This window comes from Sciurus vulgaris, assembly GCF_902686455.1.
Source record: "Sciurus vulgaris genome assembly, chromosome: 11".
Taxonomy (NCBI): domain Eukaryota; kingdom Metazoa; phylum Chordata; class Mammalia; order Rodentia; family Sciuridae; genus Sciurus; species Sciurus vulgaris.
Genome location: NC_136472.1, coordinates 113,268,173 through 113,290,144, shown reverse-complemented (window position 1 = coordinate 113,290,144; position 21,972 = coordinate 113,268,173). Strand labels below are relative to the sequence as shown.

The 21,972-nt window shown below is 43.0% G+C and overlaps 1 protein-coding gene and 1 long non-coding RNA gene across 5 annotated transcripts in view; both read left to right on the top strand.

Moving 5' to 3' along the window:
- Positions 1-21,593, top strand: part of JAML (junction adhesion molecule like) — a 28,539-nt gene extending 6,946 nt beyond the window's left edge. Inside the window, exons 1-9 of one of the 4 annotated variants that reach the window (XM_079105502.1) lie at positions 153-956; positions 1,643-1,797; positions 3,322-3,547; positions 7,613-7,725; positions 10,510-10,747; positions 13,836-13,971; positions 16,902-16,962; positions 18,199-18,285; positions 21,138-21,593. In XM_079105502.1, the coding sequence (XP_078961628.1) occupies positions 1,669-1,797; positions 3,322-3,547; positions 7,613-7,725; positions 10,510-10,747; positions 13,836-13,971; positions 16,902-16,962; positions 18,199-18,285; positions 21,138-21,206 (1,059 nt within the window). In that variant the 5' untranslated portion in view covers positions 153-956; positions 1,643-1,668 and the 3' untranslated portion in view covers positions 21,207-21,593. Of the gene's footprint in view, positions 1-152; positions 957-1,029; positions 1,277-1,642; positions 1,798-3,321; positions 3,548-7,612; positions 7,726-10,509; positions 10,748-13,835; positions 13,972-16,901; positions 16,963-18,198; positions 18,286-21,137 lie in introns of those variants that run through there. The other 3 variants (XM_079105499.1, XM_079105501.1, XM_079105500.1) reach the window with 3 other exon arrangements.
- On the top strand, positions 7,733-10,110 carry LOC306640857. The gene is made up of 3 exons (XR_013757933.1): positions 7,733-9,518; positions 9,573-9,722; positions 9,847-10,110. It is a non-coding gene; the product is annotated as an uncharacterized lncRNA (long non-coding RNA).
- Positions 21,594-21,972: the final 379 nt, after the last annotated feature.

Sequence of the window (21,972 nt, the reverse complement as noted above, 5' to 3'; positions counted from 1 at the left end):
TTCTTATTCCACAGATAGAAATGAATTAGGTGCTTTGCTCTCATAGCATTTTTGTTTTTCTATTATTATTTTTTGAACTCTGGACAGTGAACTGGACACTGACTTAGCAAAGAACAGGTTGACCTTGTTTCAGTTCTAGGCAACATAGAGTGTGCACAAATAGGTGCATGTCCACTTTTACACACACACATACTCCACATACACAAATGGTATGTGTTAGAGAATTTTTTCACAGAAACAGGGTTGTAAGTATCTCAGAGGGGTCTTAGATGTTTCCACAGAGAACTGTGAAGCAACCTGCTGACTTTTGCTCTCTTTCCAGCAAATTTTCAACCCAACCTCTGTATGTAGCGGCTTGGAGGCATCATGGGGTTTTGTACTTTTGTGTGGAGAGATTTCCTTCCCTAAGAATATCTCCTTCGCTTCAGCTACTCCTCTCCTAAGATCACCCCTCAGACCTCCAGGGAGCAGTTTCCTTTTGCTTTGGTTGCTGCCATTGCTTTCTTGCTGTCCTTCACTTAATTCTACATAATATTAAATTAAACTAAATTCACTTCTTGTACCTTTAACCACAAATGCAATTGCTCAACTGTTCCTCACAGGAAAATTCCAAATGGTTGTTGAAACTAATTTTGATTTCTTTCAAAATAACTCTTTCCAAAGGGTTTAGAGTTCATGTTTTCTTTTCTGTCCTCCCTACTGTGTGAGCCTGCTGTTGGGCAGGAAGTTAGCTCTCTTCTCTCAGGGAAACAGCTTGGATGAAAAGACTGGCACATTTTCTGTTCATTTCCATATGCGTTCTCTTGGCTCTTCTTTGATATAAACTGGGCAGCATCTAAATTTGTCCCTCTTGATTTTGTTGTCTCTATGCATGGAGCATATCTTGTGAAAACAGAAATATCCATATTCTCTTTTAGTGACCTCTTGGAATTCCTTGAGTAGCATCAGATGATCGTGTGTGTTTGGGGGGGTGTATGCCCATGTGTGCAAATGCCTAGAAGAGGAAAAGCTAGTGCTGATGACAAAGCTGGAGGGGGTGAGGTGGGGAGAAGGCAAACACAAAGGAATTCAAGGGGAAAGCTGTGTGCCACACTGGCATACTTACAAGGGCCTGCTTGCCAGTCAGAATCAGCCTGCAAATGCAGAGGTAAACTTTTGTGAAGGCGCTAAAGGAAGGGAAAAGAGGAAGAAAACAAACAAAATACTGTGAGTTGGCCATTCAGATAGGGAACTATTAGGAAATTTAAGAACAAGAAACATCCATTTCCTGTTTGTGGTAAGTGAATGTGGGTGACTAGTGATCAGAAAGGAGGGACTTCTGGGTTTCCTTTGTTTCTTTAGAAAGTTGGGAAGTAGAGTTCTAGAAAAGGGGAAGAGACTAGCTAGGAGAAAGGAGCCAGATAGCATTTATTGCAGCATGAAGATTGTGGAACCCTTCTGATTTAAGCCATGCAGATAACTAGAGGATACGTCTCTTACCTTTAGGGTGGCCATGCTGGTTCAAGTGAGAGGACTCTGAGCTCTGGGTCCCTGTTGAACCATCAAGGGAAGGAGGTGGATAGTACTTGGTGATTGATGCCGATTTTTGTTACTGAAGGTTATTTGTCTAAATGATTCATCCTCTTGCCTTTGACTTGTATAGCTTGTTCCTTGGGCCTGCAGGACGTTATGGCTTACTCCCCTGAGCTCACAGTCCATGTGGGTGATTCAGCTCTGATGGGATGTGTTTTCCAGAACTCAGAAGAGAAACGCGTAACTAAAGTAGACTGGATGTTCTCATCTGGAAAGCATGCTAAGGTAATGAGAAGGACACCTCACTATGTCCTAGAAGCCCCAGGTTTGTGGTTGTCAGTTTAGTACTGCAGTAGGAGAATCACTCATCAAGTACTAAGGGAAGGTGTTGCAAGAGCTTGGGTTTTGGAAGAGTCCTAAATGGGACTCCTCATACCTCGGCCACTTGGTTGTGCAGTCAGTGAGGCAGATTACTCAGCCCTGCTAAGCTCCAACTTCCTGATCTGTGGACAGGAAGGTAGTTATGATAATGGCAATGCTTAACTTTCAGGTAGTCAAGGGCTAATGGGAGATATGCACATGAAGTTCTTTTAGTTTCCTTCTTCTATATTCTGGTCTTTGTAAAACAGTGAATGTGGGTGACATGGATAATTCTTGTGGTTTAGACAAAAGACTTCTGAGCTAGGCATGAGAATGATGTCACATTTGTCTTCGGGTGTGGGTGGGGGATAGGGACAGATTCTTTCAGCATTTTGCTGCTTGAAATATCGGGATTAGCAATTGCAGCATGGCTGGGTGAGGGTCTCATGGAGCTCTTTGTATTAGAAAACAGTATTAAGCTTCATTAGAGAGTCTGTGGAGATACTTGGATGTCAGAATCATTTGTGAAATACATCCCAGGTAGTTTGCCACTAGTTCCAAAGCTTGCAAATGAAACAGTTTTTGCAACTCAGAGCATATTCCCTATTATTCCTGCAATGCTACTCTCACTCAAATTTTTATTACCATTTATTATCCTAAGAGGGATATAGCTGTGATGTAAGTAGAAATAGGAAATCTCCCAGGGGTCCCCCTCCTAGCCTGTAACCATTTCCCACTCGTGAATCCTTTTTGTTATTGATACACTGGTTGGAGGAGGGCAGAAATGAGAGGAAAGGCAGCCAGCATTCTGGGAACACCAGCCCACAACACCAGAGGAATTACATCATGCATTTGAATGCCATTTAATCTGGGGGTTGTGACAGAAAACAGAGTGAAAATGAAAAGTGGTTTTCAAAAGTTGTGAGTTTGAAGCCTGGCACTGTGGGTTACGCCTGTAATCCCAGTGGCTCAGGAAACTGAGGCAGGAGGATTGCGAGTTCAAAGCCAGCCTCAGCAAAAGAGAGGTGCTAATAAGCAACTCAGTGGGACCCTGTCTCTAAATAAAACACAAAATAGGGCTGGGGGTGTGGCTCAGTGGTCGTGTGCCCCTAAATTCAATCCCCTGTACCACCCCCACTAAAAAAGTTGTGAGTTTAAATCTCCAGAGTGATCTTCAGAGTGGGCGTTGCACTATTCCTTTAGCTGTAAGGAATAAAAATGTGTGCATTGTATTTATCCATTTGTTTTTGTGGAAAATGAGTCAGAGCTTGTACAAGCTATGATGTTGCCTGGCACATTATTACCATCAACTGATGGTAAAATGTACAAAGAACATTTTAATCATAATATGATGATGATAACTAGGCTGCCTCCAGGGTCTTTTCAATACAGACTCCAAGATCTGGTTCCTCTTTGGATTTCTCTAATACCGCTTGTGTTGCCCTCCAGGATGAATATGTGCTATACTATTATGCCAACCTCAGTGTGCCTGTGGGGCGCTTCCAGAACCGTGTGTCTTTAGTGGGGGACATCCTAAACAATGATGGTTCTCTGCTGCTCCAAGATGTGCAAGAGGCTGACCAGGGAATCTACACCTGTGAAATCCGCCTTCAAAACAAGAGCAAGGTGTTAAAAAGTGAGGTGGTTCTGCATGTGCTACCAGAGGAGCCCAAAGGTATGGGGATGCTTAGATGGGGCCAAGGGCAAGAGGCAGGGGACTGATTTAATTGAGCAAGTGCCAGCCTTTGGCTAAGTAGTTACCACCGAATGAGTCTTCAATAAATGATAATTACTTTATTAAATACAAATCTTGATAATTATACTTTAAACATATTCCTCCTCACAAAAATCCTGTGAAGGATATATTATTCTCTCCATTTTACAGATGAGGTAACTGAGGCTCAGAGAGGTTAAGTGACTTGCCTAAGGACATATATTTATTAAATGTCATAAGCAGTACTTAAACCCTGGTGCCTACATTATGTACAACCATTGAAATGAAAAGTTGTACCCCATTTGTGTACAATGAATCAAAATGCAGCTGTAAAACAACAACAACAACAAATTCTGGTGCCTCTAACAAAGTCCACGTTCCTTGCACTGTTCCCTGACATTTCCTATCCGTTAGCCACTTCAATGCCAAGCCATATTTCACAGGTACCTACATTATGTGTTCTGAGGGTTATAAAAGAAGTGAACAGATTTCTCTAAATTTTTTACATCTCATTTTCCCACTTGTGAATGGAGGAAGTGGCTTCAGTAGATCAGTGTTTTTGTTTGTTTAATTTTTCCATTGTAGATGCCTTAAGCAAGGAACCTTAGAGAGCACAGAGGCTGCTATCTGTGGGGCATGGGTTGGTAGAATACCTACTCAGATAGGATCCCAGTTCTACCTCCATTGCAACCCAAATCCTTTTCCTTATCTTGTTTTTTTTTTTTTTTTTTTTTTTTTTTTTTCATTGAGCAGCCAGGTCAGAGTTTGTTTGAAGAAAGAATTCTACATCTTTAAATCAATCTGAAAGTGAGATTGTTATCTGGGGTGGCCCAAGTCATGGCAGGACAGGCATTTAGAAAGTTTTCCTATTCTCTCTGATGAGGTATTAGATGGAAGGAAAGCAGTTGAGACTGTAACCAAAGAAGGCATTATGCTTCCAGAAAAGTCTCAAGGACAAGTATTGTAAGCAGCAGCAGTAGCTGCTGGATTGGTCTCTAAAGCACAGGTAGAGAGGGTCAACCAGTAGAGTAGAAGCTGGAGATTAAGTTCTCCAGAAGAGCATGATGGCACCAAAGTAATGGTAAATGACATGCTAGCCAAGGATTCCTTCTTATTTAGAGATAGCAACACTCTTGGAAAGTAGGTAGACTAGAATACATCACTACTGAAACAGCATCATGTGAGGCTATCCATTCCACTGACGTTCTGAAATCTTTCATCATGTAAAAAATTTCCACTCTTTTATAATAAACTAATGATATCCAAACTAATAAGATTTGATGTCTCTAAAATTTAGTTTATTGTGATGATCTCTAAACAAAAATATGTAAATTAAAAATGTTTCAAAGTCATAGGATAAGACACATACCCCCCAACCCCCCAGTGCTGGGGATCAAACCCAGGGCCTTGTGCTTGCAGGGCAAGCACTCTACCAACTGAGCTATCTCCCCAGCCCTTGAGATGCATTCTTTACTGAGTTTAGGGTAGAAGGAATAGTCTGTGGCCCCAGGGAAGCAAGATCTGGGCCTCCCTCTGCTGCAATCTTAGGTCCTCAGCTACTCAGCTCCATGAATGAGCTCCTCTGGAGTACCTGCCTTCCACTTGCAGAGCGCTCACCACACCCGCTCACTTGTGTCTTCCCTACTTCTCTGTTTCTGTTCTTCATCTCTGACCAACCCTGAGCACAGCACCTGGTACAGGTAAACATCAGTAAACATCAGTAAACATCTGTGTGAAGATGAGATTCCTTATTGAACATTCCTCTGAGTCTGATTTCTAAAAAGAGTTATAGAAGGTAGTCTGGCACCTCCCTTCATATTTCCTACATTTTTCTCTTAATTCCAAACCTATGGTTCTCCAAGAAGAGGAGGAAGGTTAGGTGCTAGTATTCCTCAAGTACTTTCTCTGTTTTCAAAAAAAGATTTGTGGTGCTGGCGATTGAAACCAGAGCCTTGCACATGCTAGCCCAGTGCTCTGCCTCTGAGCCCCATCCCCAGTGTTTTTTAAATTTTGAGACGGGGTCTCACTAACTTGTGATCTTCCTGACTCTCCCGGTCTCTGGAATTACAGGCATGGGCCAACATGCGTGGTCCCAAGGATTACCTTTTGTGCTTCCTTTTTCTGTCTTTATTATTTAATGCCTGAGCACTTGTCTATACAAGCATAGCCTTCAAAATGGGTGCCTCTTCCCGCTTAGGAGAGATATATTGGGAACTGAAAGGAGCCAGTGTCAAGAGTTGAAGAAGCCATGAAAACATGCTAGAACAACATTAGGGGTAGTCAGGTATTTCCCCAGGAATTGGTAAAGCAGCTTGCATTTATCATTCCCTTCCGATTAAAATGGGAACTTATCCAACCCCTCACAATTTTGCCCTGTGTCCCAGTAGAAACTTGCTTTATGGAGGTTGTCTTCTCCCATGTGGAAACTCCTTTTTCCAGTCATCTATAATTTTTTCTGCAAAGTTAATCCTTCAGTTTATCATTTTTATTAATGATTCTACTACTTTATGTCCCTTTTTCAGTTATTTTAAATACTGTAGGTTAAAATATTAGCTTCCCGTGATTTTCTAGAATAAGCCATCCTTCCACTTTTGTGAGATAGCACAGTCTATGAGTGAAAAACACAGTTTGTTTGCATTTACTGGGCCTGGATCTGAGTGCTGGTTCTATCCTTTACTGGCCAAGTGACTTTGGGTTCTTTTACTTTTCTCCTCTGCAAAATGGAAGGGTAATATAGATGTGCCTCAAAATACTGTTATGACTGATATACTAGATATAAAGTGTCTAGCACTTACCTGGTGCATTAAAAGGACTCAGAATGTTCAGTTAATATTATTTAAAAAGAAAGTTCAGCTCCTAATGTACTGATGAATTCAGAGGCCTTCCCTACTGGTATTTTTTTGGAATCACTTCATTGCTTTCAAAATAATTCCCCTATTGAATTTAGAGTTCATAATATTTTCTTTTGCTTTCCTCTCATTGTGCACATCTCCTGCTGAGCAGGAAATTCATGTTCTCCCAAGAAAGGGTTTAGATGAACAGTGGATTATACCCTCATGAGCTTTGCTCAATGGTCCTTTGAAGGAACTCTGTCTAGGTAAGATAAGCTCGTGTCTCTCTGTATGCCCTTAATTAATTCTTAATCAACTTTGTGGTTGATTTGTGTAGGGCATTGTGGAAAAATCAGAAACATGTGTCTACTTGTTTTCTTTTCAGGGACCTCTTGAAATGACTCCCAATGAGCATGTGGTGGGGTCAGCTGCTCATACAAATAGGTAACAGAAAGAGCCTAGGAGTAGGAAATCAAGAAGCAGTAGAGAAGGGTCAAGTAGAGAAGGTGGGGACAGGGGAGGGCAGGGCTGGAACAGAATGAAAAGTCAAGGGGAGAACTGTCTACTCTCATGTCCTAATTTGTAAAGAGTTCAATGACCTATACTGAAGTCAGAACTAAGTCCTGAGCAAGTCCTAAGATAACTTGTAAAAGAATAAAAGAATTTGAGGAAAGTTACCCATGATTCATTTTTTTCAGTTAGGAGAACCAGTGGGTTAAACATAAGATGAAGGTTTTATAACTTTCCACTTCCTGTTTATGCTAAGGAGATGTGGGTATCTAAGTTGATGAACAGAAAGTGGGACTTTAAGACTTTTTGCACTTCCTTTAGTACAGACTCTATGTGCAGTTAGAGTTCGTGGGAGGAATTCTGGAAGAGTGGAAAGAGAAAGGAATTAAAGGGCACCAGAAAGAATTTGTTACAGTATGAAGACAGCAGAAACCTCAGACCTGGTGTTTATAGGCAGTTAGACGTGGTGTTTCTTACTCTTGGGGTTGCCATGTTGATTTGAGTGAAGGCCTCTGCGTACTTGTTCACATGGAATCATCTGGATTATCTATGGAGAGAATATGTAGTGTTTGGTGGTGACAGTGATTTTTGCTCTTAAGGGTCTTTGGCTAACATTCTCTAGAAGTTCTTTGACTTCTACAGATTATACCTCTGAGCCTAACCCAATTTACTGTTTTATCCCCAGAGATCATGGTCCATGTGGGTGATTCAGCTCTGATGAGATGTATTTTCTACAGCACAGAAAAGAAACGCCTGACCAAGGTAGACTGGATGTTCTCTTCACGAGAGCATACCAAGGTAGGAGGAAGAAACATCGCCATGTAGTAGAAACCTCTGGCTGGTGGCAGGATAGAGTGGGGACAGGGACAGTCAGTTGTCAGATGCATGAGGTGGGTGGTATTGTAAGAGCTTGGCCTTTAGAGCTTGTCAGAATGTGGCTTCCTAGTCTGGCCACTTGACTGGGCCACTTTGGCTTCCTAGTGGGAAACGTGACACTAATGGAGAAGAAGATAATGAGGATGATGCTTAACTTTTAAGGTTGTCAAGACACTGGTGTGAGTGCATAGACGTAAAGCATTCTGCACATGACTTAGTTGAAGCGTCTAGGTTTCCTACTTTCTTCTCCTCTTTGTAGAGTCCGTGAGAGAATGAGGGGGATGATTTCTGTGGCCTAGCCAGGAAAGCTATGGACTAGGTATAACAATTTGGTTACATTCTTATTCTTACTTGGATTGTTTTTGTGAGTTTTGGTTTGTGCTCCATTGCTCCCTTTTTTGTGATGGAAGGAATTTTCCTTTTCTTTGTGAATTTTTTTCAAGTATTGGGGTTGGTGGGTCCTGGGGGCCAGGTGAAGTATGTTTCATGGGGACCCTGGTAAGCGTAAACAGCAAGTTAGTTCATTAGACTAGTAGATCTTCACCATGATATGTGGTGATATATTTATGGATGAAGGTATGTTGTGAGGGACATTCTGGGTAACTCATTACTAATAAAAGTTAAGATACAAGGTTTATAAAAGATTTCACTTTTATAAATTAAAACATATGCTGGTCATCCTTTTAGCAAGATCATTTGCACTCCCTCCATTCCTATATGCTGAGTGGGTCAGAAAGGGTGGCATCATGGAGTAGGGGGAATTATATGCCATGCCTTTTTTTTTTTTTTTGGTACCAGGGGTTTAACCCAGGGGCACTTAACCACTGAGCCACATTCCCAGCCCTTTATTATATTTTATTTAGAGACAGGATCTTGCTGAGTTGTTTAAGGCCTCACTGTTGAGCCTGGCTTTGAACTCGCCATCCTCGTGCCTCAGCCTCCTCAGCTGCTGGGATTACAGGTGTGTGTCACCGCGCCCCACTGGCTATGTCATGCATTTAAATGTTGTCCATCAAATGATTCACAGCAGGAGGAGATGGGAGGTTTAAGGGTCAGGTCTCTCCATTTGTGTTTGTGCCTATATACCCAATATCTTTTCTTAAAGGCTTAAAGAAATCTACATTCCTTCACTTAGGTGTTTTTTTAAGCATTTCCTGCGTGATGAATACTCAAAGCCCCTGTTCTGATAGGGAACTTAGAATCAAGATAATGAGAAGATAAACAATAAAATGACAAAGAATAAATATATAGTACATCAAATAATCGTAAGAGCTATAGAGAACCATTAACCAGAGTTCTGTGGTTATTTTATGTGGGTGGCCTCACCAAGCAGGTGAAATTTGAGCAGTGGTCTGAAGACAGTGAGGGGGGCGAACCACATGTATGTCTGGAGGAGGTGTTTTTAAAATATATATTTTTTAGTTGTAGATGGACACAGTACCTTTATTTTTTACCTTTATATGGTGCTAAGAATTGAACCCAGTGCCTCACATGTGCTAGGCAAGCGCTCTACCCCTGAGCTATAGCCCCAGCTCTGTAACTTACATTTTTAAAGGCTCATCTGCTGAGAATAGATTGTAGTGAAGAATAGGCAGGGAGTCTAGTAAGAAAGTCCCTGTGAGAACCTGGGCGAGAGATGCGAAGGTGGCTTGGATAGAAGGGGAACAGTGGGAGGTGAGAAGAGGCTGGGATTGAAATATATTTTGAAGGTAGAGGTGATCAGATTTACTAAGAAGAGGCTGGGATTGAAATATATTTTGAAGGTAGAGGTGATCAGATTTACTAAGGAGTTAGACGAGAGTTCTCCAAGAAAGAGAAGAAATTAAGAATGACTCTGAGATTTTTAGCCTGAACATCTAGAAGAAACCAGTGCTGTTTACCAGAGCGTGATAGACTGAAGGAACGGGTTTAGGGGAACAGTTAGGAGTTCAGTGTTAAGGACTCCATTCTTTTTTTTTTTTTTTTTTTTGGCGGTGCTGGGGATCGAACCCAGGGCCTTGTGCTTGCAAGGCAAGCACTCTACTGCCTGAGCTATCCCCCCAGCCCAGGAGTTCAGTGTTAAATGTGTTTCAGGTACCTATTGGAAATCCAACTGGAAATGCCATAAAAAGTGAACATGTGACCAGGCGTGGTGGCGCATGCCTGTAATCTTTGCAGGGCTTAGGAGCTGAGGCAGGAGGATCACAATTTCAAAGCCAGCCTCAGCAATTTAGCAAGGCTCTAAGCAACTTAGCAAGACCCCGTCTCAAAATAAAATGTAAAATGGACTGGGGGTGTGGCTCAGGGGTTAAGGCTCAATCCTTGGTACTGAAAAAAAAGGAAAAAAAAAAGTGAACATACATTCTTACTTTTTTTTAAACTGGAGAAGTGCAAAAAATGAAAACCCTTTATTCTCACTTAAAAAAATTCTTCTCTTCTGAGTAATAGCTGTGCATGATTTAGTGGTGCTTTTCATAAGCAACTATATATGTGCACTTGACTTGCTGTTATCTAACACATATACACACATGTGTGCACACAACTTTGTTGCCTAACACAGATATGTACCTGTGTGTCCACAACATTGAGTTACCTAACACTTTCTGAAAATGCCTTTACTGGCTTCATGTAAAGGGCCTTTTGAGGCCGGAGATCATCCCTCCCCACTTCCCCACACACCCTCGCTGCCAGTCTTCCAAAGTTCATGCTTTTGCTTTTCCCTTCCAGGAGGAGATTGTCTTACGCTATGACCTCAAATTCAACTTTCCTGGGGGCTACTCCCAGTACCAGGGTCGCTATCAGAACCGTTTAAACCTGGTGGGGGACATTTCCCACAATGATGGCTCCATCATGCTCCAAAGAGTGAAAGAGTCTGACGGAGGAATCTACAACTGCAGTATCCACCTGGGGAACCTGGTGTTCAGGAAAACTCTTGTGCTGCATGTGATCATGGAAAAGCCTCAAAGTATCTAACATTTGATCATGGAGGGCTGAGGGACCTTAACTGATAACAGGGCCAGGACCAGAGTGAGGTCAGAGAGGTTCCTAGGCTGAAAAATGGAAGGGGCTTGCTCCCAGGTACACCCTGGGCCAGCTCTGCCCTGGAAGTACTGCCTCTTTCACCCTGCCTCCTTCACCCTGCCTCCTTAGGCTCCAGGCTTGCCTTGCCTTGGTTTTGGCACTGCTGCTAGGCTGATGAAAAGGGAACTAATGTAGAGACCACCCACCCTCTGCCAAACCTCACTCACAGCCAGTGTAGTCTACTACTGCAAAGATTCAAGAATTCAGAGGTAGCTTGAAATTGAGGTCCACGGTCATTTTTATTTGGCTTTAAGGGAGTCTCTGCATGCTCTGTTATGGAAGGGAAAATGATCCTGAGCTGGTGAGAGACAGCAAGGAACAGAGAGAAAATAGGAAGGTACCAGAACCAAAAATGGAGGGATCAAAGCCCTGGTCAAGGGCTTTGTATTCTGGCATACAATGTGCATCCAGACCAGTAATGTGTAGGAAAAGAAAGATTCAATTGTGTTGACTGAGAGAGGTTGGTAGTGAAGGGTTAAAGTTAAAACATAACTCAGTTAGCAGTCAGGATGTGGCCTGTGGACTCTGCCTCTGCTGGGGCCTTTAAGAGCTGGCTGCGGTTGGCTGGTGGCAGAGGGGTGGGGGTAGGATAGTACTTCCGGTACCTCAGGCCAGGGCCTAAGTCTGAGGAGCCACCTTCTTGATAACAGCAAAGGGTCCCAACTGGAGAGGAAAACAGGACAGATGGATTTCTTAAAGAACCACCATCTCTACGTGTGCTTCACTCTCAGGATTCTTACTTCCCCTTCACAGAGAAAATCATGGTAGTGGCCGTGTCTCTTCTCCATCTTGTCTCTACCCACTGTCCCAAAGCAGAGGAAGTGCCCTTCTGCCCCGGGCTTATCCTGTCCTGTGTTCCTGTGATTCTCTCCTCCCTCCCAGGAACTGGGGAGGGCTCTTTGGGCTCTTGCCTCTGTTGTTTTCGGCAGATAAATGTGCTTGAGTCTTCCTCTTAACTGAGTCTTTACCTACTCTAGCTCTCATCTTGTATCTCTATTTTTCTTAAAACAGCTTTATTGAGATATATTTCACATACTGTGTAATTCACCCAAAGCGTACAACTCAGTGGTTTTTAATATATTCTGAGTTGTGCGACCATCACCACAATCAATTACTTCTTTCTCAGCATAGCCAAATAGCTCATGAGGGGCTGCAGTGGGCATCTTCCTGGCTCACCTCCTATTAACTCCTCGCTGCACCACCTTCTGGCTCCAGCTATCTCTACTCTAGCCATCCTCAGCTTCTTTCCCATGGAGTGTTGGATGCTATATTCTGTATACATTCTGTGGTGGACATAATTATGCATAAATACCTATCCAGGTATGTAAACACAATTATGTATGTATGTCCCTTGGTGTCTGTCGGAAGTTGGTTCCAGGACTCCCCCCAGATGCCAAAAATCTGTGGATGCCCCATTCCTTTTATAAAATATTGTAGTATTTGCATATGTACAACCTATGCACCTATTCCTGTGTACTTTAATTCATCTCCAGCTTACTTATGATATCTAATGCCATGTCAGTAGTTATATTATATTCGTTAGGGAATTATGACTCTAAAAAGTCTATACATGTCAATACCATGCAGTTTTCCCCAAATATTTTCAGTCTACAGTTGCTCTGAGTCCATGGATGGAAACCTCAGGGGTATAGAGGGTTGGTGTGTTTGTGTGTACTTCAACTTCACCAAAAATTTCCACAGATCCTTCAAATACAACATGTCCAAACCTAGCCCTGTGTACCTCTTCAAAGCCCATCTCCCCAACCTGTTAATCCCATCATCATCATCTACTACATCATCTACTTGTGTAAACATATGACCCTTGGCTTTCTGAGTTTGGCTTATTTTGCTTAACAAAAATCTCTCAAGTTTCATCCATTCCTGCAAATAGCATAATTCTTTATCATGACTGAATAAAACTCCATTGCCAATGCCATCTTTTTAAGTCACAAATCAGAACTTCTGTCCTATGGCTTATAATCTTGCAGTGGTTTCTCTGCTGATTACAGAAAAAGAAAAAAAGAAAGAAAAAAAGAAAAAGGCAAACTCTTGCTTGAGCTGATCAAATCTTTCCTGACTTGGTTCTTATTAATTCTCCAGCCCCAGATCCAAGCTGTGTACCACACCTGCTGAGCTTTTTCCAGTTCCTAAAGGCAACATCCTGCCAGGCCCCCACATCTTGTGCATAGCATCCCCTCTGCCCAGGCCATAGTGTTTGCCCAGCTAGCTGGTACATGTTTCCTTTCCTTTAAGACTCAGATTAAACTTTAAAACTTGTGCTGGCCAATTCGCACATTCTGCCTCATTTAGAATCAGGCATCATTTCCTCCGTGCCCCTCTGAACCCCATATAGACATCTGTCATAGCACTTGAAGCAGCCCGTGGTTTTCTTTTTCCATGTTTCCCTCTTGGAGGCAGGGACCATTTATCATTTGTCTTCATAGGCATCCTTTGTGCCTAGTGATGCCTGGCACCAAGAAAGTGTTTGATATATGTATTTAGAGTGAACAGAGACGAGTGAAGGTACCCTACAGACAAGAGTGCCTCTGGAGGCCCTATTTGGCATCATGATTACACATAGAGCGGAATGTTATAGCATGTTTCTTTCGAAAACTCACTTGCCCATAAAAAAGACGGCAGAATCTAAAGCCTCTTTTTTCTAGGTCATTTTGTAAGCCAAAATTTAGAATAGAATTGCTGATGTGAAAAGGAACTTGAATGTAGGTGAAGTGCTAGCCTCTTCTCCTACCCACCTTAGTCTGCACATCAGGGACAAGCAAGCAAGGGTGGGGGTCAGACTTTGGTTCTCAATCTAATCGGGACATTGTCCCCCGTGTCCTGATGTGAGGTGGAATCTGGCCCTCTCCCTCTGCTTCCTGGCCTAGCTGCTGCTGCGTGGCATGGAACTGAAGGGGTTCTCAGCTCTCTTCTGGAGCACTGAGACCCTCTCATTGCTTTTCCCCTTTCTCAAGCCTCTATTCCGGAAATCCCTAGACCTGAGGTCCTGGGCGGGAATCAGCTGGTGATCATTGTGGGGATCGTCTGTGCCACTCTGCTGCTCTTCCCTGTTTTGATATTGATTGTGAAGAGGACCCACTGGAATAAGAGGTACAGGGCTTTCCCCCTTGGGTTGGGAGGCGAGGGATGCAGGACTGCCTCTAACTCAAAGTGCAAATGAAGTGATAGGACCCAAACTGGGCCATTCTCAAAGGAGTAGGTATTTTTATAAAATCATCTTGATTGTCACTTTAGATTTCATCATAGGTGGCTCTGTTCTCTTTGCTCAGCTGGAAAGATTTGGATATTCTTACATCATCCTCACTTTGGTATTACACAGAGGCAAACTCCCCTACAAATGGAGGTCTAAGTGGAGCATCATTTAGAATATCAATCTTGGCTGGGGGTATGTCTCAGTGGTAGAGCACTTGCCTGCCATGCTGGGTTCTATCCTCAGCACTGCAAAGAAAAAACATACATATAAAGCTTGTTCAAGAACTGTTTCATTCATTGCCTAAAAGAAAGAGAAAGGATTCTTACATTATCCCCACTGTATGCTTTATATTGAAGTTCAGATCTTGAGAGTTGCTGGTGGTTTTATTTAAAGAACCATATTCTAATTCTGAGAAGCTACCTTTGAATGGGTGACCCTAGATTCTAAATAAATTATTGTCAAAATGTGTGTGTGTATGTTTTTTTTTTTTCTTGCGGTGCTGGGGATCGAACCCAGGGCCTTGTGCTTGCGAGGCAAGCACTCTACCAACTGAGCCAGCCCCAAAATGTGTTTTTAAAGGCCTGAATTTCATCAGGGTCACAGAAATACCCCATAGACTCTAACATGGATTCTAGAGTTTCATTGGCTATTGGCAGGTTTGTCTCTGTCAGCTTACCCACTGAAATATGTTGGTAAGGCAAGTTTATTCTCTTGTTGAAATCACGTCAGTGGGAAAGGGCCCTGGGAAGACCAAGTAATACTGACTTGTTTTGTTGTTATTATTATTTAATCCTGGGGATCAAACCAAGGACCTGGCACATGCTAGGCAAGTGTTCTACCCCAGACACATAATGCTGACTTTTGAGTAACATTTCCCAGTAGAATGTGGATTCTACAGAAATTACTTGTGCCTGCTAGGTTGACAATCCCCATGCCTCTCTGATTTGGCCTGGAACTTAGTTGACTTCTCTGAAGGTCTTTCCTCTGAGCATACTGAGAACATAGAACCAAGAGCTACACATGTGGGTTTCATTATCAGCTTAATTTACCCCTTCTTGGCCTCAGTTTCTCTCAAGATAAAGGACAGCATTTCTCTGTCTAGTAGTTTATTCTAAGGAAATAATCAGATCGATCTGCTGAATTTGTGCGTAAATATGGGTACTGCAGCTGGATGTAGTGGCACACACCTGTAATCCCAGTGACTCAGGAGGCTGAGGCAGGAGGATCACAGCCTCAGTAAATTAGCAAGGCCCTAAGCAACTTAGACCCTGTCTCAAAATAAAAACTTAATAGGACTGGGGATGTGCCTCAGCAGTTAAGCACCCCTGGGTCCAATCCTCAGTACCCAAACAAACGAACGTGTCTAGTTACCTGTGCCTTTCCAAATTTAAGCTATAGTAACGTTTGTTTAAAGGGTAGAGAACATTTAAGAGTTTAGGCCAAGACAAGTTTTTATAGACTGATATTTCTAGTTTTCATTGACTGTACTGCAGATATTATTTCTTTTTTAACAATCTAGAATTTTCAAAAAGGGCTGGGGATATAGCTCAGTGGTTAAATGCCCCTGGTTCAATCCCCATCCCCCCCCCCAAAAAAAAAAGTGCTGAAACATTGTTTACAATAAAAATTTGGAATCATCATCACTATCTATCAGAAAGGCAAGGCAATGATTCAATGGCTGTTAACAGGGGTATGGTATTTAAGACAATGGAGATGGATTTCCATGGGAGTGAAGGGTTTACTGTGAACTTCACTTCTGTCTATGTTTATGTATTATTTGATTAATTTTACAATGAGAATATACAACTTTATAGTCAGAAAAGTGATTAAAAATTTTCTACTTTGAGGAAAAAAAAAAAATATATATATATATATATATTCTTTTCTAGCTTATAGCCTGATTTTTCTTTTCTTTTAAAATCTCTACCTCAGGTCAAAACATTAAAGAAAGTACTTTTAGTGGCAGTTGCAGAAGGCAAATGGTCAAGAGATCGGAGATAAAAGGCCCCAGACTATGAAGTGGCCAGGGCTCACAGCTTGGGTGGAGTGCCCACCTAGGGAGAGGCCAGAAGTCCTTGGAACTGGGGTCTTGCTTAGTGTGTGCTGCCCCCTGCTGGTTCAGATACATCTTCCTGGTCTCAGAAATGCCAAAAGGATGATAAAAGTTGAATCCGCCCTTCTCTGTTCATTCACTCAAAATTGTATCTCCCATTAGGGACACAAAATTGTTGGAGTGATAATAGAGAAGGTGAAGCTGATTTTCAGAATCAGCTAAACTATCTCCAGAATGGTTTGTTCGTTTCTTCCTTTTTTCTTTCTTCCTTCCTTTCTTTTTCTTTTTTCCCCTTCCTTCCTTCCTTCCTTCCTTCCTTCATCCTTCCTTCCTTCCTTCCTTCCTTCCTTCCTTCCTTCCTTTTCCCCTCCTCCTCTTCCTCCTCCTCCTCCTCCGCTCCCCCTCCCCTCCTCCTCCTGCTCCTCCTCCTCCTCCTTCTTCTTCCTCTTCCTCTTCATCTTCTCCTCCTTTTAAATATTTTTAGTTGTAGATGGACACGACACCTTTATTTTATTTATTTATTTTTATGTGGCTCGACCCCAGTGCTTCACACGTGCTAGGCGAGCGTTCTACCCCTGAGCTACAGCCCCAGCCCCAGGACACTTTTTTGCTCTGCAGTAGAAGAGACGCCCTGAGTGTAGGAGTCTGGAGAGAATGGTTCCTCTGTTGGGGTCTCTGTCCTCACAAGGCAGTGTGGGGCGGGATTGGGGGTGGGGTCTCCTGTAGGCCCACGTGAATTAACCGTGTTCCTTGTGCTTTCCACATGCCTTGCAGTTCCATAAATTCTACAGACTTTGTTAAAACCCTGGAGAACACGAAGAAGGCCAATCCAGAGGTAAGAGACTTCTGATTTTTGCTCCCCAGGAGGGACTTGGATGTGTGTGTGTGTTGGACACGAAACACTGGGTCGATGCAGGGTGTCCTTATCGTTGTCATTCCCCTGGGAGCCGTGTATTACCCTTTGTATGTCTCAGCTCACAGCCCAGTGCCTGCGCACAGCAGCAACCCAGGAAGCCTCTGTCACTGCAGAAGGGGTTGTTGAAGAGTGACTGGATGGGGAAGGCTAGGCCAGACCAGTCCTGGGTGGCAGGTGCTGGCATCGGGCTGAGGAAGGGGCACTGAATTTGGGCCAGAAACTAGCACCACCTCCCAGAGCCGCCTCAGCAAGTTCAGATGAGGACCAAGGTGCCACCCTGCCTTCTCCTCTGTGTTGTTGTAAGGCTCAGATAAAATGATGATCGGCAGCCAATCCTGGTGGAGCACGCCTGTAATCCCAGCCACTCAGGAGGCTAAGGCAGGAGGATTGTGAGTTTGAGGCCAGCCTCAGCAGTTGAGGAGTTAATGGTTAAGATTAAGTATTCAGGGACCATTAGAAAAAAGAGGAGCAACAGAGACTTTCTTCTTCACATTGGTATGTAATGGAGTTATGAACAGGGACTGAGAATGGATTAATAGCTCTGAACTACTGTTCTCTTTTTTCTCCTCCTCCCTCTCTTTCTCCTTCCCTCCTTTTCTCCAACTTTTAGAAACTCTTTGAATAGTTACCTTTCTATTTTTTTGTGTTAGTTTTGTCGCAAGAGGATATTTTTCCCAACATAACGCAGCAGCCTCTAGAAGCCCAGAATTTGTCACTGGATGATATTGCTTTTCCAAAGAGTGATAGAATTGTGAATCACTAAGTGCTACCGCCTCACAGATGTGAGGGTTGTCCCGCCATATAAACCCTCTGAGATGATGACAATTAGCTGCTAATTAATTAATTAATTCCATCCTGCTATGACTCTAATTAGAAGAAAATGTCCACATAATACAAGTAATTCAGCAAGATAAAGGTTCCCCACTGCTAAACTCCATGCCCGTCGAAGTGAAGATGGTGGACCCGTTGGTGCTGAGGGATCTCAGGACTGAAGGCGGAATCACCATTCTTGATGACCGTTCTCTGGCTCTCAGTAACCCTCTGAACTTAGGGTTTGGTGGCTGATGCTCTGTGTATGGGAGTGGGTGGACTTATTCCTGGATGTGAGATTTGCTTGATTTTTTAGGAATTTTGTACACTTTTTTCTCCCTCTAGAAACACGTTTACTCCTCAATAACTATGCGGGAGGGGAGCGAGGAAGTAGAACCAAGTGGAAAATCAGAGGCCACCTACATGACCATGGTGAGGATGGTTCTGGGCCCCAGAAAGGGCTGGGAAGGGTACGGCCACTGTGGGTGGCGGATGTGGTTAGGTTACCTGGGGAGGCTATTTGCTGTGGGCAGAGATTTTTCTAAATAATAGGAAGTCAGAGAAAATAAACTCTGCTGGATAAAAGCGTCTTATCAACTTGTCTTCATGCCCAATTCTGAGGATTAAAGTCATCACTAGAGGTGACGAGCGACCTTCACTGGGAGCAGGGAGAGGTCTCTGCCTCGTTAGCACAGCCCTGATTAAATAAGACCTAATAAAGAGAGTGTGTTAGTTCCTTGGACAAGTATTGCAATACAAGGGATTATTTTTTTCTATCAGAAAGTCGAAGTAGAGTCCTTTTTGACCCTTAGATTTTTCAATTTTGTGCCTTATTAATGCTTTTGCCTTTTCCAACTGCCGTGCAGTCTGCATGCTGAATTTCAGAGAATAGCATGGAGTCTGATTCCTACTTTTTCTTGGCTCAGACTTCTGTGGCTCTGCAGTGAATAGGGTTAGGGACAAAAGGAGTCAGCTGGCAATAGCTCCATGCTATTTGTAGACTAATTATAGGCACCTGGCCTATGAAGGAGCAGTGTTCTGCTGGGGTCAGAAAGCCTGGCCTCCTGTGCTATGGAATGACGAGCTGTGTTTGTTCTTGTCATTCCGTCCAGAGGACACATGATTCCCAGCTGACTGCAGCAGAGAAAATGTGAGATCAGGGGAGTGTGAGATCAGGGACCTGGCCCGCATCCACCAAGTGAAACATTGGCCCTGCTCTCAAGTTGCTGTTGAATAGACTCATTTTCTCCCGCATCCTTGCATCCTCCTCCCGTTATTGCCACGTGATGCTCCAGTAACTGGCCGGGCCTCATCCTGGCCCTCAGAGACCTGCTGATGTGGCTGTGACACGGTCTGCAGTAGGTCTTGAGGTGGAGATGATGTAAGAATGGCAGTGCTCTTCACAGCTCCTGTGTACCGGCTCCTGTGGAGAACAGCACTTCTGACTCCTTGAAACCCATCAAATAGAGGGTGGGTGAGGAGAGGCCAGGGCCACAAACTCGGAGGCCTTCAAGTTATTTTAAAACACTCTATGCTGAGCTAAAAAGCCTGTGGATGAATTCTGGATTGCAGGACACTTGTATGAGACCTCAAGTGCAGAGGTTTTCTCTATAGGGAGCAAGGGAGGGTAAAGAAACTCGGATTTTTTTTCTCTGCCAGGGATTGAACCCAGGAGTGCTCTACCACTGAGCTACATCCCCAACCCTTTTTATTTTTTTATTTTATTTTAATTTTTTTATTTTATTTACCCTTATAACAAGTTGTGAAATAGGTAGACCATTCTTAAGTTTCATTCAACAGATGAAGAAATTGAGACCAAGAGAAGTGACTACCCAAGATCAAATAGTCAGCAGCAGGACATATCTCCTGAGAGGAAGTCCAGTGTCATTTGAGTGTACCAAACTATATATGTAGTTATCGCTCATTTCCTATTCATTTTGTTCCTCCTCCAAGTGAGGAGTGCTTGGTAGGAGTCCTCTCATTAGCAATTAAAGTTTTCTGTTTTTCATTTTTAGTTCTAGTCTATCAACTGTCATAAAGAGCTTAAATCTACCTTGAAATTTCCCTTCAGCTGGGATCTGTGAACTTCAGGTCTGTTGAACCCCTGACTCATCTAAGCTGAGACCATTAGTTTTTGCTACTACCACCCTTCATAAAGGTTGCTATTTTTTCTTTCTTTCTTTTTTTTTTTTTTTGATAGTCTTGACTGTATTTTATTTTATTTTTTTTTAATTTATTTTTATTGTAAACAAATGGGATACATGTTGTTTCAGTTTGTACATGGAGTAACAGCATACCATTTGCATATTCATATATTTACATAGAGTAATGATGTTTGATTCATTCCATTATTTTTAAATTTTTTTTATTTTTTTATTTTAAGCCAGGGTCTTGCTAAGTTACTGAGTCTGGCCTTGAACGTGCTATCTTCCTCAACTTTTTGAGATTACAGACATGCACAATTATGTCTGGCTAAGAACCTTTGATTTTTGTTGTTGTTGACTTCAATTACATTTACTTAAACATATAGTTATTTCTCTGCATGTGTTTTCTTCATCTATGGATTCAACCAACAATGGACTGAAAGTATTTGGGGAAAAGTTGCATCTATAATGAACATTCGCCGACTGTTTATCTTGTTACTATTCCCTAGACAAAAGCGTATAGCACCAATTTACATAGTTTTTACATTGCATTAAGTATTGTAAGTAACCTGGAGATGATTTGAAGTATACAGGAGTATGTGTGTAGGTTATATGCAAATACTACACCATTTTATAGGAAGGAGTTGAGCACTGTGGGTTTTGGTATCTGTGGATTCCTGGAACGGATCTCCCATGGGTACCTAGAGACAGCACCATGCTGATCTCCCTTTTTAGGGCTGGACACACAGTAGGTCAGATCTGAGGCTTTGGAGTTAGGCACGCTTGGCTCCAGCTCCTTAGCAGCAAGAGGCTAACTTAGAGGCAGGTCATTTAGCCTCTCTGAGCCTCAATTTCTTTATCCTTAAAATGAAAATAACAATTCCTACCTTCCCAGGGGTGAGGACCAAATAGAACAAAGCATGTGAAATTCAGTATAGGCCAGGCATATGAAAGGAGCTGGAGGAAGGGTAGCTAATATAACTGAACTACCCTTTCTTTTCTTTTTTTTTTCCTGTGCTGGGGCCTGAACCCAGAGCCTCACACACACTAGGCAAGTGCTTTAACACTTTCCCTGAGCTATTTCTCTAGCCCTGAACTACTTACAAGTGTGCTTTGCTTTTTTCTTCTCTTCCCCCACAGCATCCAGTTCGGCCCTCTCTGAGGTCAGTTCCAGCTGGGGGAATTCCAAAAACAGAGCATACTTTTTGAGAAGAAAGCAGAGTTTCCTTCAAACTAGCTGTGGCAGGGACTCTGTCCTCCCTCTGTGTGTGCTGAGATGCTGTTCCAGTTATTTCAGACTGCTGCTCTCTCCTATATCCTTGGCTTTCATCAAAGGGCTGAAGATGGAGGGTTTGGAGCCTGGCAGAAAGACTGAACAGTTCTGGAGGAGCAGACCCTGCTGAGGGGAGGGAGAGAATGGACGTGGCTGGCTGGAGGGGCACGGGGAAGCTGGCTGAGCCACTGTGGTGGCCTCCAGCACTCCATCGGATCAGACTCTCCATGTGGACAATGTGCTTTGTGGTTGAGCTACTGAGAAGAATCACAGAGATAAAAACCAAAGCAAATGATTCCATCAATAAATTATCCCTAAATAACTGTGGTTTGTGGAAATCATTCTTTTTTATGCCCTGCCTGAGGGATGAGTGGAGCTTGGGTAAGGAATCGATAGTTTGGAACTCCTGGAACAACTGTAGTACCTGGAGGAGAGCCTCGTGGTGACTGCACGCTGGGCTCACATTGGTCCTGGGAAAGGCTCACGGTGTCAAGGTGTCGGGAGTGAGGTCTGAGCGCAGATCTGGGATCTAACCCAGTGGTTCTTCCTTCCATTTGGGCATTGGCATTGTCGTTGCCAGGCCTCACCATAGGCCTCCTAATTTCTCACAGAGCTGCCTTTTTTCTTTTTAGTACAGGTGATTGAACCCAGGGGTGCTTAACCACTGAGCCACCTCCCCAGTCCTTTTTTTATTTTATAATT